At 42.3% G+C, this 17,870-nt stretch overlaps 1 protein-coding gene across 1 annotated transcript in view; it reads left to right on the top strand.

Moving 5' to 3' along the window:
* The window catches only part of Nin (ninein), a 99,169-nt gene that overhangs the window by 79,545 nt on the left and 1,754 nt on the right, over positions 1–17,870 (top strand). Inside the window, 8 exon segments of the mRNA XM_036205835.1 lie at positions 242–355; positions 4,061–4,183; positions 4,993–5,106; positions 5,773–5,919; positions 7,722–7,901; positions 9,120–9,269; positions 12,950–13,051; positions 17,158–17,355. Of these exon segments, the coding sequence (XP_036061728.1) occupies positions 242–355; positions 4,061–4,183; positions 4,993–5,106; positions 5,773–5,919; positions 7,722–7,901; positions 9,120–9,269; positions 12,950–13,051; positions 17,158–17,355 (1,128 nt within the window).

The raw sequence follows: 17,870 nt of genomic DNA, 5'->3' as shown, positions 1-17,870 counted from the left end.
AGGTGACTTCAGTAGAGAAACCTACAAAGACATGGATCACTCATTAGGCCCATGATTTCTTCATTGAATATAAGGATAAATGATCTCAAAGCAATGCCATTGAGCTGGTATTACTGTTTCCTAGGATGGCCTTCTGGGGGCTTGGTGCAGTTTCCCCAGCCAATGAATATGTCTGTTATATGTCTGGGGTGGTTTCCCCAGCCAATGAGTATGTCTGTTACATGCCTGCTATCTTTCTTAGACTTCCACTTTAGTGGCTTCTCTGGAGGCAGAACTTTCTGAAGTTAAACTCCAGACTCACACCATGGAACAGGAAAACCTCCTTCTCAAAGGTGAACTGGAGGAACTGAAGCAAGTAAGTCTGTGCTTCCAGCGTGGAGTGAGGAACTGTCAACGCGCATCTGATAATGTGCCATTGCTCAACCAGCTTACTACTTCAAGTTGAAGTGCAAGTGTGTTTATAAGGGCTCCGGTTGCTAATTCAATAGTGAAACAGCTTATTTATAGGGTAGACTCTAAAATTCAGTTAATATGAATTCCAACCATTTCAGTTTCAAATTTTTGTTTCTCCAGGCCAGATGAAAAAATAACATTAGCTTGTCTGATAAGAGGATGACTTTCTGGCTCATGACTTCCAAAACCACTCTTTGATTTCTGAAGACCCAAATGAAGTTGGTCCCACCCATGTCTCTTCTTTGTGGCAGGTGGGAGTCACCCGGCTTAGGAGGATAAGCTCTCCAGTGTCCTCACATTATGCTCTCTTGCACTTACAAGGTTAACTTGCAGAATTCACTATGATGTTGCCTGCTTATAATCCCAGCACTCCGGAAACTGAGGCAGGAGGATTGTCAGTTCAAGATCAGTACAAGCTCCATGGCAAGGCCCTGCTTCAAAAAAATTAGCGTGGTTTTTAGAAGGCTATTTCAGAGTTTCAAGCGAAGACTTAATTTTAAATATAGAAAAGTGCATACCTCAAAAAAAGCTACAGATAAAATATTGCCTGATCTCCTTTATTTTTATTATGTGTAAGAATGCTTCCATTGTACCAATCTTGTTTTATAATAGAATTTAGTTGTTCTGTTTATTTGCCCCACCCTCAGGCTATTTTAATATTTGTGCCATCAGATTGCACATGCTCCCTCCTACATCTGTTCATCCTGTAAACATAAGGTATCCGTCCCTAAACACTGTCAACAATCTTAACTAGGTTCACACAACCCCTGAACCATATGTGTTGTCTGAACTGATCGCTAATGGACTCCCTTACCTAGTAACAGAGTAAGCCCCTCAGAGCACTGTGTCTCTGGTAATGCTTCTTATAGGACTGGGTCCTTCTAAAACCAAACAAGGGTCTTAGAAGAGTCTTTCTATGCTGGGTACTGTAGTGCAGAAACTCCACTGCCACAAGCAGAAACTCCATTTGTTCTGTATAACATGCAGGAAGCTAACATTCATAGTCTTGAGAGTATCCCAGAGCCATGGCTACCAAGTTTGTTATAATTAACTCCAGTACCCCTCTCCCCCTGTACCTTTGAAAGTGTTGCTTGCTCACCCTTTCAGTGATAGTGACCAACCCATGTGCATACTCTGTGGGATGTATGCCAATCAATTCATGTGCATAACATGTGGGATGTATGGCAATTAATCCACGTACATACTGTGTGGGATGTATGCCGACCAATCCATGTGCACACCATGTGGGAATGTATGCCGACCAATTCATGTGCATACTGTGTGAGATATATGCCAACCAATCCATGTGCATACTGTGTGGGATGTATGTCGACCAATCCATGTGCACACCTTGTGGGAATGTATGCTGTATGGGCTTACTAAGCTACATAGCACAAGAAAAGGAGCAAAGTGGAGAGAAAAACAACATGAGGAAGACATCACTTGGCACATTTTAGTACACATGTTCCCTGGGGCATTGGTATAAATAGATAGAAAAACCATGAGTCCCTATGTGCACATGGTAGGAAGTCATTTTGCCATGAGGGTTCTTGATTAAGATACTGTCAGTTTCCAGCCCATCCTTGCTACCCTGCATTGTGGACCCAGAAAGCATATGCCACTCTGCATGACATAATGATTTAAGCCCTGGAAGTGCACACATACACACACACACACACACACACACACACACACACACACACACATATCACACCAAAAAGAAGCGTAAATGGCATCTAAGGACATCCCCTGCTAGTCTGTAGATACTCAAAGTGGTGCCAAGCATTGCAGGTGTTTGTGAGGTAAGAAGGTCAGGTACTGGGGGAAAGGCAATGGCTCCATATTGCATTAATGTACAGATTCATTAAGTGGCATTTTCTTAAATCCTTCTAACTTGTCCAAGCTTATAAGGTATGTTGGATTTGCTATCAGTTGAAAACAAGCTTTGCCGGGCGGTGGTGGCGCATGCCTTTAATCCCAGCACTCGGGAGGCAGAGGCAGGCGGATCTCTGTGAGTTTGAGGCCAGCCTGGTCTACAAAGTGAGTTCCAGGAAAGGTGCAAAGCTACACAGAGAAACCCTGTCTCAAAAAACCAAAAAAAAAAAAAAAAAAAAAAAAAAAAAAAGAAAACAAGCTTCAATCTGTAAAATCTATTTTATCATAACTATTTCCAGTGTTATGCAGGAGGCCTTCAGATAGAAAGATGGCTGTATCATAATGGTAATAGAGAATCGAACCCGTGAAAGCCAAACCAACAAACGGAATGCTCTTATAAACAAAATGTGTAAAGTGTGGGAGGGGTGAAGGGCATGGGAAACAATTGGCCTCCTAAGAGTGGTCCCAGCTAGTTGGAGGGAAGATTGCTACCCAATGCCTTTTGGGGAGCAAAACCAGGGCATTTTGGTTTTCACAAGTTGGGGAATTAGTATTGCTGAGTGGTGGATAAAGCCAGAGATGCTGTGAAACATCCTACAATGGATCGAAAAACTTCTATAGCAAAGTATCCAGCCCAGAGGGTCACCAGTACCAACATGGATGCCAAAAGGAACAAAAGCAGCCTGGATTGCCTCAGCTCTGAGGAGTGGAGAGAAGGAAGCCAGTGTGTCCACTCCGATGGCACGCTGCTGGGAAGTCATTAGGCTTCTCCCAGAGCAAGGGCACAACCGTAATTCGCCCACATGCTGGTACTCGTGTGTGATAAATACCAATCCCCTAGTTTGTTTTGTTTCTGGAACAAGATCTTGATGTTTAGCCCAGGCTTGCCTCGAACTTCCAATCTTCCTGCTCAGCTTCCTGCGTGCTAGGATGATAGGCATGTACAACCATGCCATGTATTTCTTTTTTTTTTCTTTCCTTTTCTTTTTGGAGACAGGGTCTCACAAAGCCCTTGCTGGACCAGAAACAACTGTGTGTGTGTGGCCAGGACTGCCCTTGAGGTGCTGCTTCTCTAGCCCAGTGGTTCTCAACCTTCCTAAGGCTGCGACCCTTTAATACAGCTCCTCATGGTGTGGTGACCCCCAACCATAAAGTTATTTTTGTTGCTACTTCGTAACTGTAGTTTTGCTACTGTTATGAACTGTAATATTTTTGGAGATGGAGGCTTGCCAACGGGGTTTTGACCCACAGGTGGAGAACCCCTGTCTGAACCCACCTCCACTTGCCAGCGTTAGGGTTACCATGCTTAGCTAATGCTCTGGTCCTGACCGAAATGGTTCGAAAACCCGTATTTTGAATACCTTTTAAAAAGCCTGATAAGACATGTAGCACGTGTTCTGGGAGCAGAAGCTGAACCCATGGCGGGAGAGCAGTGTGTTATTAACTACGACAGTAGACTTGAAAGCCAGGAGCAGTGTTTGGCAACATCTGCCTGCCTCTCTCTAAGCAGACCTTTCAGCAGGCAACAAGGGAACATTGAGGAGCTAGTTGGGAACAGTTAGTTCCAGTTAATTATAGGCTGCTAGAGTTTATAAGTCCCTTGAAATCTGTCCAGATAGGAAGGTTTCAGGGCCACGAAAGTGTCCTGTTTACGAACCCCCTCCTTTTCAAGTTTCTAGTATAAACAGAGTGGGGAGGGGGTGGCAGGGCTCATTTGTTTAATCTCTTTCAGCTACACAGATGTCCTGACCTCTCTGACTTCCAGGAGAAAATGGCCAGCATCCTAAGCTACAACGAAAAGCTCCAGAAGGAAAAAGAAGTTCTCAGTGAAGAACTGAACAGCTGCGCTGATAAGGTAGTCAGAACAATAGATGGTCTGGTCCTTGTATACTGCGGCGAGCATTTCCCCAGGGGCTGGGGCTGCTGGGCTTCCTGTGTTAGTCCAAAGTTAGAGGTGGAGTTGTGTGACCCTGGACCTAGTGAAGTTGAGATCATGGCGTTGTCTCACTTCATACAGCATGATGCTGTTTGGTATATAATATATAAAGCACATAATAAAAATATGGCTTTTATTCTCTGAGATCTATCTCATAGGCAAGCACTACTTTTTCCTATTATATTTTCACCAGTGGTACAAAGATGTTGCTGTCCTTGCTCCGCCGCCTCATGGGCATTCTTCATTTTCCTGTTACAGCACACGCTTGAGATTTCCAGTTGCCTTTCAGCCCACTTCCTGCCCCCAAATAGGAGACACTGGGGGAAAATAGAAAAAGGAAAACCCAATTAGGAAGAGAAGCCTGACATTAAGTCAGATAGAACTAGGAAACAACCCCCCCCCCTCCTACCATGCCCGTCTGCTCTTCAAGGCAGATGGGCTGGTTTTTGATGGTAGTGATGGACGGACACACACACACACACACACACACACACACACACACACACACACACCTACCTGCCTGGCCTGCTGGTTTTTGATGGTAGTGATGGACGGACACACACACACACACACACACACACACACACACACACACACACACACACACACACACACTGCCTGGCCTGCTCCTCAAGGCAGATAGGTTGGGTGGTAGTGATGGGAACTATGGGAACTGTGTAAACCAGGTCTGGATTTGCTTACAGAAATGCTCTCTCTTCCTGAAACAGTTGGCAAAATCAAGCCTTTTAGAGCACAAAATTGCTACAATGAAGCAGGAACAGAAGTCTTGGGAGCAACAGAGTGAAAGCTTAAAGTCACAGCTGGTGATGTCCCAGGAGAAGGTGCGTAGACAGTTCTTATTGCATCTCCATAATTAGTACTGTCTAGCATTTCCAGTATTTTCAGCCTCCACCAAAAGACCCAGAATATTCCAGATGAGACTGGCCCAAGTGTAGCTGGAGACTTTCTCTCCAGCTCCTGCCAAGCCCCAGCAGTCCCTCAGCCCACTTATAAAATAAACACACAGACGCTTATATTACTTAAACTGTTTGGCCTAATGGCTCAGGCTTCTTGCTATCTAGTTCTTATATCTCAAATTAACCCATATCTAGTAGTCTGTAAGTTGCCACTTGGCTTTGTGGCTTGCCGGTACCTTACATCTGGCTTTTCATGGTGGCGGCTGGCAGTCTCTCTCACTCTGCCTTCCTATGAAGGCAAGTATGGTTGGCCATAGTAACCGGCATTCCGTGGTTCTGTCCCCAGCCCCTGGCAGTGGACTAGATGACCACGTCAGCAGTACCTGGCTTTATCTTTTTCTTAAATGTAACTTCACACCCTGTAGCATATGCAACATCTTGAGTTTCCACTGGTTTTCTGGAAAAAGAACTGTTTGTAGCAAATTATAACAGAAGGGGCCTTGGCATTCTCTAGTTTATTCTTCCCTGGACATTTGAGAGGTGAGACCGTGAATGTCCGTGTCACCACGTACAATTGTTCTTACCGTGCAGGTTCAGAATTTAGAAGACCTCCTGCAGAATGTAAACCTTCAGATGTCCCAGATTAAATCAGACCTCCAAGTGACTCAGCAGGAGAAGGAGGCGTTGAAACAAGAAGTGATGTCTTTACGAAGACGACTTCAGAATGCTGGCGACAAGGTCATTTCTTTTTTTGTAATGATGCTATAATCATTTTAGTCTATAATCGGATGGGTTTGCATATATGTATCATGATGGTTTTGTTTGTTTGTTTTTGTTACATATAGGTAATGTGTTTGTATAGCCACTACCAGAAGCAAGCAGTAAAACATTTATGTCTGCACCCTTTGTCCTTTCCAGTTGATAACCCCAGGGACCCACTTACGTACTCTCAGCCACCGTAGTCAGGGGTGCTTGCTTCTGAACCTCATATCAATGGAATTATAGTGGTATGAAAAGGGTGGGGTTTTTTTTAAAGACCAAAGAAGCTAAAAGACCGTAGCTGAGTTGAGTTTTATAATAATACAACCAAAACATTTTTGAAGTTTAAATAAGAGCATGCATGGGAACCTACAAAACCAGCCAAGAAAAACAGTAAGAGAAATTAAGCTAGGGCACCCACCTGTGGGGGTTGGGGTTGGTGGAACTACAGAAAAGGGAGCCTGTGGCCTAAGACAATGGTCCTGACTTAGAAGGCCAGTCAGCACAGCCTAGTGGTTTGCCTCTGTGGGAGCAGGAAGTCTAGGAAAAGCTGCTTGAAAATAGATGGCTGGCCTCCCTGGTGCTGCTAAAATCACATCTCACTTTAAATACCACAGCGCTGCTTAATGTGTCCATGCATCATTAGCAACCTTCCATATGTCTGGTAGATGGTAAAATTTTCTTCTGTAATAAAAATAGGCCCTAATTCAGTTATTTTTTTTCTCTTGGTTGATAGTACTTAAACAAACAAATAAATAAGTAAGTAAAAATTAAAAAAAAAAAAAAAATAAGGGCTGGGCAGTGGTGATGCACACCTTTAATCCCAGCACTTGGGAGGCAGAGCCAGGCAGATCTCTGTGACTTCAAAGCGAGCCTGGTCTACAGAGCAAGATCCAGGACAGGCACCAAAACTACACAGATAAACCCTGCCTTGGGGGGGAAAAAAAATTCAACTTTAAAAATATCTAGAGGCTGGGACTAGAGAGATGGCTCAGAGGTTAAGAGCATTGGCTGCTCTTCCAGAGGTCCTGAGTTCAGTTCCTAGCAACCACATGATGGCTCACAACCATCATCTGGCCTGCAGGGATACATGCAGACAGAACACTGTATATGTAATAAATAAATCTTTAAAAAAGAACATATCTAGAGGCTGACCTTTTTCTCAAACCTTTAAACTTTCTTTTCTTTTTCATGTTTGACTTAAAAGGTAGAAACCTTAACTGTCTGTGTTGCCTTTTCTTATTTTTCTGAAGGTTTTTTTAGGATTAAAAAAAGTCACTTTGGTGGCTTAATGCATATTTCTGAATTCAGGCCTCAATTACTAAGGCACTATGTGGGTTGGCATCTAAAAGGGGGCTTGCTTGCCTGTGTGAAAGCCGGTGGTGTTAACCTGTGGAAGCCTGCAGGTTGAACTGCCTCTCAGTCCCTGTCTTCTGTTAATCAAAAGAGTGTTGCCTAGGACCGCAAAAGAGGGCTTCCCAAGAAGGAGGCAACGTGGAACCCACCAACTTCTAGACACTTGAGTCCTTTGTAGACCAGGTCAGAACCCTTCCATCAGATTTTCTATTGAAGCCCACTGGACTGTTTTGCCAATGACCACTTTGAACCTTAAAAAAAAAATAAAAATAAAAATCCCAGAGTATCATTTTTTTCATATCTGTATCTATAAGCTTGAAAAGTGTTCACTAAGGATTGTCATTCAGTAAACAGGAAACCTGTCTCCAGACAGAAGTGATCCGTCAGTTTGCTATTAAGTTTTAACTCCGCAGTTCTCTCTTCAGGACTGGGTCTCAGAAACAGCCCCCCATCTCTCAGGGCTCCATGGTCAGCAGAAAAGGCTATCCTGGGACAAGCTGGATCATCTGATGGACGAGGAACCACAGCTATTTTGTCAAGAGAGCCAGAGACTCCAGGCTGTGGTTCAGAACACCAAAGCAGACCTCACACACTCCCGTGAGAAGGTAACTCAAAAGCTACACCTTGTTGAAAGTGACTGATTAGATGTGAAAACGAACTGTTTGATGTGATCCAAATAGTTCTTAGCTGTAGGTTTGAGTATCCTGTTCTGGCAGACCTATTTTAAGAATGAATTTTTTTTTTTTTTTTTTTTGCCAGAGCTGAGGACGGAACCCAGGGCCTTGCGCTTGCTAGGCAAACGCTCTACCACTGAGCTAAATCCCCAACCTAATTTTTCCTTTGCTTATATATAAATTTATCTTTATATGTTTAAACTATTTTCATTTTATATAAGCAGTTCTACATTAAAATAAATCTGTGACTTTAGCTCTCATATCAAAAGTACAGACTCGTGGAAATTATGATATCCATATATATTCCTCATTCAAACTGGCTAGCTGCCCAGACCAACAATAACAAAATGGCAAAATCAGACTCAGATCTTATGGGTCTGGCTAACTCTTCATAAGAGAAAACTTGGTGCCCCTTCTTAGAGATTCAGCATTTCAAGGTCAGAACTTTTTACGTTTTGGTAACTACCCAGCTGACACTTGATTACCTGTGCTCTTGTCAGCCAGTTAACCCTCATCAGCACCTCTGCTGTGAAATGCCCTCAAGAATCATGAATTTTCCTTGAGAATACCTACTATGTGCAGGAATTCTGCTATTCCTGAAGCTACCATGGGAATAGTCCCCATCCTGCTGGAACGTAGCAGATGTAATACATGGGTCCAGCAGCAGACTCAAACAGAGTCAGCAGGACTTCCACCTCTCAGAGTTCTGCCCACGACAGAGCTAACGACGCCAGGACTGCCATCCCCCTTTGCTCGACACTTCCGCCACACTCACTCTTGGCTCCTGGGAGCTTGGCTGGCATGGAGGTCTCCTACCATCTGTCTTGCCCTTACCACATTGAGTTTGTAAGCTCAACCAGATTAATCTAGAAAGGATGTTTAGAAATAACTTTAAAAGGAGGAATAAAGGAAGGAAGAAAAAAAGAGTAAGCTTCAAGAATTAAAGAGTCCCATCTTGCTGTGTTGCCCAGGCTGATGTGAACATTTGAGCTCAAGCGATCCCCTATCTCTCTCCGGTAACTGGGACCACAGCCTTCTGCCCTTGCTCAGCTGAATTCCATGGAACCCAAGTAGTAAACAAAAGCATGCCTCCTTCGCTGTTTGTTTTCCTGGTGGGGTGGTTATAGAAGCATTTCTTCCTCTTACTAGGTCCGTCAGCTGGAATCCAACCTTCTTCCCGTCAAACATCAGAAACAACTCCACCAGTCATGTGCTGTGAGACCCATCGAACAAGAAAAATTGGCTTTAAAGAGAGAGTGTGAACAGTCTCAGAAAGAACAGTCTCCTGCTAGTAGGAAGGTGGGTTTTTCAAGTGTGACCTTACACCTGTGCTCTGACAAGTGTGCCCCTAACGTCTGCTTCTCACCATGAGTGGCGGGCTTTTGAACCCTCCTCAGATCCTCTGATGCCTTCATAATCTTGTCAAAACAGTATCATTGTTCTTTTTTATTGAATAAAGATTATTTATTTATTTATTTGGTTTTTTTTTTTTTTGAGACAGGGTTTCTCTGTGTAGCTTTGGAGCCTGTCTTGGGACTTGCTCTGTAGACCAGGTTGGCCTCGAACTCACATAGATCCATCTGCTTCTGCTGCCCAACTGCTGGGATTAAAGACATGCGCCACCACCGCCCAGCATATTTTTTTTTAAAAAAGGAACAATTGAAGCTTTCAGGAAGAAGACAGTACACACACACACACACACACACACGCACGCACGCACGCACGCACACACACATCACCTTAAAACAATTTTAAATTATGTGTCAATGTGTGGGTGTGTGCACATGAATGTAGAGGCCAAAAGAGGGTGTCAGATCCCCCAGAGCTGGCGGTCTGGGCAGTTATAAACCACCCAATGTGGTTTCTGGGAACCAAACTCAGGTCATCTAGAAGAGCAGCATGTGCTTCCAATCACTTAGCAATCTCTCTAGCCCCTAAAAACTAGGTTTTAAAAGCAGATACAATAAATAAATAAATAAATAAATAAATAAATAAATAAATAAATAAATAAATAAATAATTAAGAAAGAGAAAGGAGGAAGGGAGGGAGGAAGGAAGGAAGGACTTTTTGAAGGTTTTGTTAAGAATGAGTGGCAGAAGTGGACAGCATGGCATGGCACAGCATGGCTGTCTACTCGTAAGACGAGAAAGCAAAGTAAGCTGTTGTGGAATATTTGTTTACACTGAAGATGTGTCACTGTGATTGGTTTAATAAAGAGCTGAACGGCCAATAGCTAGGCAGGAGAGAATAGACAAGACTTCCAGGCAGAGAGAGAAACTCAGGATGAACCTAGGCACACAGGAGACGCCCGCAAGGCACTGAAGAGGTCGGACATATGGTATAGAGGAGAGGTAACCAAGCCATGTGGCAGAATGTGGATTAATAGTTATAATTAGTTTAATTATAATTATGGTATGTTAATTGAAGTTGTAAGAGGTGGTTAGGAAAATGCCTAAGCCAAGGCCAAGCTCTCATAATTAATAATAAGTCTCCATGTCGTTATCTGTGAACTGGCAGCCCAAAAGAAAGTCTGGCTACATTTGGCGATAAGTGTGAGACTGTTTAACTTCCCCCTTGTGGAAGAATTTTTCATTGGTAACCTTTTAAAAGGCTAGGAATTAGAAGGCACCATGAAGGTACATATTTCTCTATCCTGTTTTTGAAAAGGTATAGTAAAAAAAAACAAAAAACAAAAAGCAATCTTTTAAATCAATCACTATAATAGACCAACCCTTAGGTAATAAAGAAAGCAATGGAATTACAAGCCGTAAGGAGCCCATCAGCTAAATCACCTTATTTATGGATCTTAAACTGTTAACATTTTCCATTTTCCAGATTTCTTTCTAATGGCAAATATAGGAGAATTCCAAGGACTGGTCAATTCTTCAATATGTTGATCATGTAGCTTCTCTTGTATCAGCTGTTCTAGTGCCTGTAATTTTTCTGATGTCAAAGGCCATTGTTCCTTTTCTGCTTATGTACAACCTGAACGGACTGTGACCATTCTTGATCATACCTTGTAATATTTTTCTCAGAAGTACTCTCTATTTTTTGGTTTGTTTCTGAGATTGGAGGAATGTTAATCTGTGCTTTCCATTGCCTGCAACAAATCATGTCCCCATAAATTCATTGCTGTGTTAGACACTTATAGCTTTAATTTTCCTATCTGTCCTTCTGATCCCATACACTAGACCCAACTTGGACTTTGTTTTACCTGAAATTAAGTTCCAATCACTAGAAGTTGAATATTTACCTCCTGTAGAGGCCAGTCTGGATGCCAAGATTTTTGGTGAAATTATTGTTAACATCTGTCCCTTTGATTACTAAACCTTCAATTTCAATGCCATTTGTTTGTATTTTTAGCTATGGTCTTTGATCATTTATAGAAGTTTGCCAAAATATTTGTTTTATGGTCTCCCCTGAAAATTTTATTTTACCTACGGAAGCTGTTCTGAAATCTAGAGCAGTGTTGTTTTCAACAACAGGCATCAAGCTTTTTAATTGCTCTGTGGAAGGGTTTCCCCAATGCTGACAGGGAATGACTGGACCACATTTGATACTGGGGCCAGCAGGGGGACTCCTGAGGCATTTCCTGATGGCAGAGGGTTACCTTGCCTGCCCCTCATTGATCTGCCTTCATTAGTCCAGTGCCAGCCTTTGCCACACCTTCTGCACCCTCCAGAAGGCATTGTCTATAGAAAAAAAACATTTTTTCTAGGAATGCCTTGCCTACAATGCTTTTTCGGATGACCTTGCTTACCCCAATTAAAACTTCTGACATTTTGATTTTCCTTAAAATTTTCAGAAATCACTTCTCCTATCCAAGTATCATCATAAGCATAAGATCCAATATCAACTATATTTCTAATCCATTCTAAAGGTGTTGCTTTAGCCTTTAAGGGCCTAATCATCTTTTTCCATTCTGAATTTTAGACTTTCTTCTGGGCTGCCAGCTCACAAATAACAACACAGAGACTTATTATTAATTATGAAAGCTTGGCCTTAGCTGAGACTTTTTCCCAACTAGCTCTTGTAACTTGAATTAACTTGTCTCTCTTAATCTATGTTCTACCACGGGGCTTGGTTACTTCTCCGTACTATATGTCTGACTTCTTCAGTGTCTCACTGATGTCTCCTGTGCACCTAGATTCATCCTGAGTTTCTCTCTCTGCCCAGAAGTCCCAGCTAGTCTCTCTTGCCTAGCTATTGGCCGTTCAGCTCTTTATTATACTGATCACAGTGACACATCGTCACACAATGTAACAAATATTCTACAACAGTGCGCCATGGGGAGTGATAATGTGATTTTGCAAAGCTTCTCTGAGGGCATTAAGAAGCTAGAAAATGCCTTACCTCCAATTAATTGTGATAAGTATTTAGAAACAAATGTGCATCTAAACTAGAAAAAAATTTACTTAGAAAGCCACAAGGAATAGCTTTTTATTTTTATTTTCCACTCTTAATTATGAAATTAAATGGGTAAAAGCCAAGGTGAAATTTCTGAAAAATGATTATTCTTAAAGCATTAAGGAAAAACAAATATTAGTAGTCATAGGTAATAGAAGATTGTATGTGTAGAAAGCTGGGTCATGCTAACTCAAGGGGAGTGAAAAGAGCTGTATTTTCTTAGTAGTTTTTCCAGCTAAGTATGTACTTAGAACTGATTGCACACATGCACTTGTGGGCATGGCTACTGTGTTGTAGGGTAATGTGTATTTCTTGCAGTGGGTGGCAGGGAAGTTAAAGCCTTAGAAAAATCTGGTCTATGTGAGACGTAGTGGTTAAATCCAGATTGCTTAAATGCCAGCTGTGCACTCAATTGTTGTTTGTCGGTTTTCCTTACTGGATTATCTTGGCTTTCTTCCAAGATTAGAGATCTCCTCACACAAATTTATTAAAATAAAAGATAGCAACTCAAGTGTTTTTGTCTTTTTTTAAAGTATTTTGTTTTTGTTTTTGTTTTTGTTTTTGTTTAACAGGTCAGTCAGATGAGTTCCCTTGAGCGAGAATTAGAAACAGTTCATTTGGATAACGAAGGTCTGAAGAAGAAACAGGTGAGACTGGACGAGAAGCTAATGGAGGTAAGTTTGAGTAAATGACCTTAACTGTGGAGAATACCTACGAGCCATGTATTAGGAGGAACTAGACATAGCATTGAATTCCTCTCATGAAAGTCTAATTGCCAGGCTTAATTCTTGGGTCTGTCTTCCCAAAATGAACAGATGTTATAGTCATAGGTATTTGTACTGCTTTGCAGAATAAAGAATAACTTTAGCTCCAAATGTAAAGACCTATCTACATCAATCAATGTGGATCATGGGGACTCTGCCTGATACTGTCTACGGGGCCCAAGCTCTCCTGCCATTGTATGTGTGACCGTTTCCTGACATATACTGTCTTGCAGTGTTTTTATGATATAATCACTCTCTGTTCACCTGTTCAGACATATGTGGAGATCTGAGAACATCTGAATGTAGGTTCCTTTTCAGCAACTGCTATCTTAGCAGATATTGCTCAGTGGTGGAGAAGCACCTCTGTATGAGTGTGAAGCGTTGCATGGGTGAATCGTTGGGTTGGATTCCCAGGGATCAAAAAGCAAACAGTGTCCATGGCTTATGGCTACCCTTGTGACTTGGCTCTACCTTGTGAAAGGTAGAGCTGACAGATGTTCAGCTGATTTGGAAAACTCACCACTGTGTGTGTGTGTGTTGGGCCCTAGGAACCACAGCGTGCATTCATGTACTATTACAGGATGTGAGCAGATATACAGCCCTCAGTAAGTGAAGACTTCATTGAGATGCTTTGCTGTAGGTAGAAGAAAAATTAATTTAATATTAAATGAACTATAAAATCTGTAGAAGGAAGTGTTCATAGAATTTATCTTGCTATATTCTTAAAGTAAATGTATACACACATTTTTGTTTTTCAAGGAAGAATTTTAGGAAGGAAGGAAGATACTGAAGTATTTCCTATTTATTTATTTATTATTTTGGTGTTTTAAGACAGGGCTTCTCTGTGTAGCCCTGGCTGTCCTGGAAATCGCTCTGTAGACCAGGCTACCCTCAAACTCAGAGATCTGACTACCTGTGCCTCCCAAGTACTCAGATTAAAGGTGTGCACCACCAGGCCTGGCAAAGTATTTTCTTTATAAAGTTAGATATATGGCAAGGTGGCTTTAATGCTTAGCTTTAAAATAATGTGAAATATGGGCAAACATCACATTGGCATTTAAATGACCACTGAGATTTCTGACAATTTTATGTTCTCTAGTTTATCCACTGATGGGAGATTGGTAAATCTATAAACAGTGAAATCTAAACTGTTTCCTGACAGCATATAATACAAAATAACTATAGACTCTAATGAATCTATCTGAAGCTGAGCTCTGTGTGTGTGTCTGGTAAGAAACTGAAGGGTGCCAGGGTGTGTGTACTTACTCACTGCTGGGCTCTGTCCAAATGCTCTACAGTAAGCTGGTTCTTCACCTCTTTGCCCTAGCCCGGGAAGCCCCCTTCTTCCAGGCGGGCCCCAGTTTCTATTATTAACTGCCATCAGCCATTTCCTGCCATTCTTTTTCCCTAGTAGTAAATGTTTGCTGATAAGGAAAGTTAAGTGTTCCTGGCACCGGAGCTGAATAAGAAAAAAGCATGAATTTAAACAATGAGAAAAGTATCTCATACACTTTTCTAGTGAAACTCTCATTAGGAGGCAAGACTGGTTATTAACCCCACAGTTATACAGACTGGATGGTTGTTGTTTTTTTTTTTTTCCTTTCTCTCCTTTACTTTTCTAAGATGGGATCTAGCCATGTAGCTCAGGCTGTCCTTGAACTTACGGTCCCTCTGCTTGAGTCTTCTAAGTGCTGGTACTTCAGGCACACAACACCACAGCTAGTTCCAGATTGGATTTTTAGCAGCTCTTTTGACATAATTCACATGCTATGCAATTCACATATTTAAATTATACAGTTGTGCTTGGGTTATGTTTTTACTTCTTAAACTTTGGGGACATGGATAGAACAACTTTGCAGCTTTTACCATTTTTAAGTTTTCAATCCAATGGCTTACTGTTTCTAAAACCTTTCATCACACCCCACCATCCTGTTGGGTTGGATTACAGTACGATTGTATGGGGTGGTAGACAGCGGCTTTCACGCTGCCTTTTGTATTCACCCAAGGGATCCATGTATTCCTCCCTCGCTGGCAGTATTCCCACTTGGCTGGGTTGAGGGGTGGTGAGCAAACACAGAGGTGTTCCTGTATCAGCGTCCTTGGTGCCAGGGACTTTGAGAATAGCTTTCTAGATGATTCTTATCCGATATGCATCCTTCCTCCGGAGAAGTCTCCCCCATCTCTTCAGACTAGCTTTCAGTGTCTGGTGTAATTAAAGATTACAAGTTACTAGACTGGGAAATGGAAGGATTTTGGCTTGAAACTGACTCCCACTCCTGGGCTTTTTCAACACTACAGTAGTTGAATATGCAGTAAGCACTTCGTTTTGAACATTCAGAGACTCACAGTCACCTCTGCAGTCCTTGGTCTGCTGAGTCACTGAGCAGTCCGCAGTTTAGAGGGTTCAACAGGAAATGCTTTTCTTCTTTGCGTCCGTGCACCAAGGGATTTAACCTCAGATCCTGCGCTCCCTGGATCTGGGTATGGGTAAAGCTGGCAAGTTCACAGCCAATGGGATTGCGCAGAGGAGGGTGCAGTTGCAGAATTACAGTACTAAGGCCCTTTCCTGTAAAACTGACATACGGCAAAAAGTGACTTTGGTTGCTGTACGCTCTTATTCATGTATACAATATTCCCGCTGTTCCTTTTTATAACTTGTACTTTCCTTCCTCTTCCTGTAACTCCTGTAACTTTCTTCTGTTTTTGTTTTGTCTCTGGCTAACCTCTACCTAGAACTCAGTGGTTGGAAGTAGCAGAGAAGGGTGCAGTTCTATGCCCGAGCTAGTGTGTGAAGGTAGATCATTCTCTTCCGGTGATCCTTCATCGCATGGGAGCGTCTCGACATTGTGTCCATCCAGTCTTTTCTGTTGATTATGACCATTGATATGTCCTTGGGCAAGAGCCAGTATTCATTTTTCTTTTCATTCTAATTGGAACCTGTCTATTTACTTAAAGATTTCCCTCAGTATTTAAAGCTTTATGAAGAAAACTACCCCACTGATAAAGAATTGTGGGGGCATAATCCATCATATTCTTTATTCATAAATAATGTTATATTATCACATCTACAAACAACTAATAATAATATTTCAAAGCGGATAATGACCCACCTCAGAGATTTAGAGTTAAGAAAATGGATAGTGGCTCTGGAACTTCCTAACATTTAATTATAGTTGAGTATAAGAGGTCCTTTCCCTTCCACAAGCCTGGAGGTCCTTCCCTCCAGTTTATTTCTTGCTCATGTGGGTTGCATGCCTCCCATTGGGCCCTGTGTCTGCTGAATGTGTTGACAGATGAAAAGTAGCATGTTCCATTGGCTAAAATGAATTCTTGTCAACTTCCTAAATTTGATTGGCATGTGGATACACTGTTTTCTTGTTGTTTACAACAAATACTTTTATTCCAGTTCTAGGGGTGTTCTGGGTATTCCGTGGGTTCTGTGGGTGTTCTGTGCCCACACTTGCCTATCCTGTTGCTATTTAAGTGTATATATAACAATGCATCGGTAAAAGTGAGATGGGCTGAAGTAATTGGAGGTACAATATTCTTTTTAAAATGTTAATCTGGGGTCGGCAGATATGTAGTCACCTTTAAGAATCTTCATGGATGGGAAGGAAAGTGGGAAAAGCTTAAAGCCAAGCCACCCTGTCCATCTTCCTGTCTCACTTTTAACAAAGGGTAAAAGGGCAATTGAATGTTCTAGAATCAAAAACTTAGATATAATTTAGATGTGCTATGTATATATCATGGACCTCATGTCCTTATAGTCACTCAGGAGTGATGAAGGTCTATTCTTTCAAATTAAAAAAAAAATTTTTTTTTTAAAAGCCTGGTCACATAATGTATTATCTTCAAAACGCAGTGAAAGGACTCGATCCATGCACTTCCACCAGGCTCTGTTTCTAAGTGGTCACGGGCTAGGAGGCCATGAAGCGACTCTGAGCTCAATGTTTCCTATTTGGCACCTTTCTTGGCAGAAGGCTCTGTACTGACCAAGCCTTGTCCTTGTCCTTCAGATGCAGCCCCTGAGGTCCACTGCGACGCTTAGCCCGTCCTCTCGCTGGGATCTGCAGCTGCTCCAGCAGCAGAGCTGTCCAGTGGTGCCCAGGGAGCAGTTCCTGCAGCTTCACCAGCAGCTGCTGCAGGCAGAAAGGAGAAGCCAGAGCCTGCAGGAAGAGCTTGACAATCAGACCTCCGCAACCAACACACCGCAGGTACAGAGTGCTTCCCCTCCCCAGAGACACCCAGATCATCCCCTTCACTTTACCTTGGTTAGAAAAATAAACCAGTCCAAAGGAGGGCATGGAGAACTACGTCTCCATCATTGTTCTGCCTTCCCTGAGATGCTCACACACACTGAACTATGGCCGTCATTTGCTTTGTTTTTACAGTTTACTTTCAAGCCCTCTGCTTGTGAGTCCGGCCGCTCAGAATGCTGGGTCTCCTTTGTACAGTGGTCCATGACAAAGGATCAAGGTTACTTATACAGAGTGCATAGTTGGCCTGACATTCTTCTTTGATGCCTAAAATGTTACAAACTCACTGGGCGGTGGTGGCGCACACCTGTAATCCCAGCACTCGGGAGGTAGAGGCAGGCGGATCTCTGTGAGTTCAAGGCCAGCCTGGGCTACAGAGTGAGTTCCAGGAAAGGCTCCAAAGCTACAGAGAAACCCTGTCTCAAAAAACCAAAAAAAAAAAAAAAAAAAAAAGTCACAAACTCAATCCTCGA

This window comes from Onychomys torridus, chromosome 14, assembly GCF_903995425.1.
Source record: "Onychomys torridus chromosome 14, mOncTor1.1, whole genome shotgun sequence".
Classification (NCBI taxonomy): Eukaryota; Metazoa; Chordata; class Mammalia; order Rodentia; family Cricetidae; genus Onychomys; species Onychomys torridus.
Note: the sequence above shows the minus strand (reverse complement) of the source record. Positions and strands in the feature narration are given on the sequence as shown.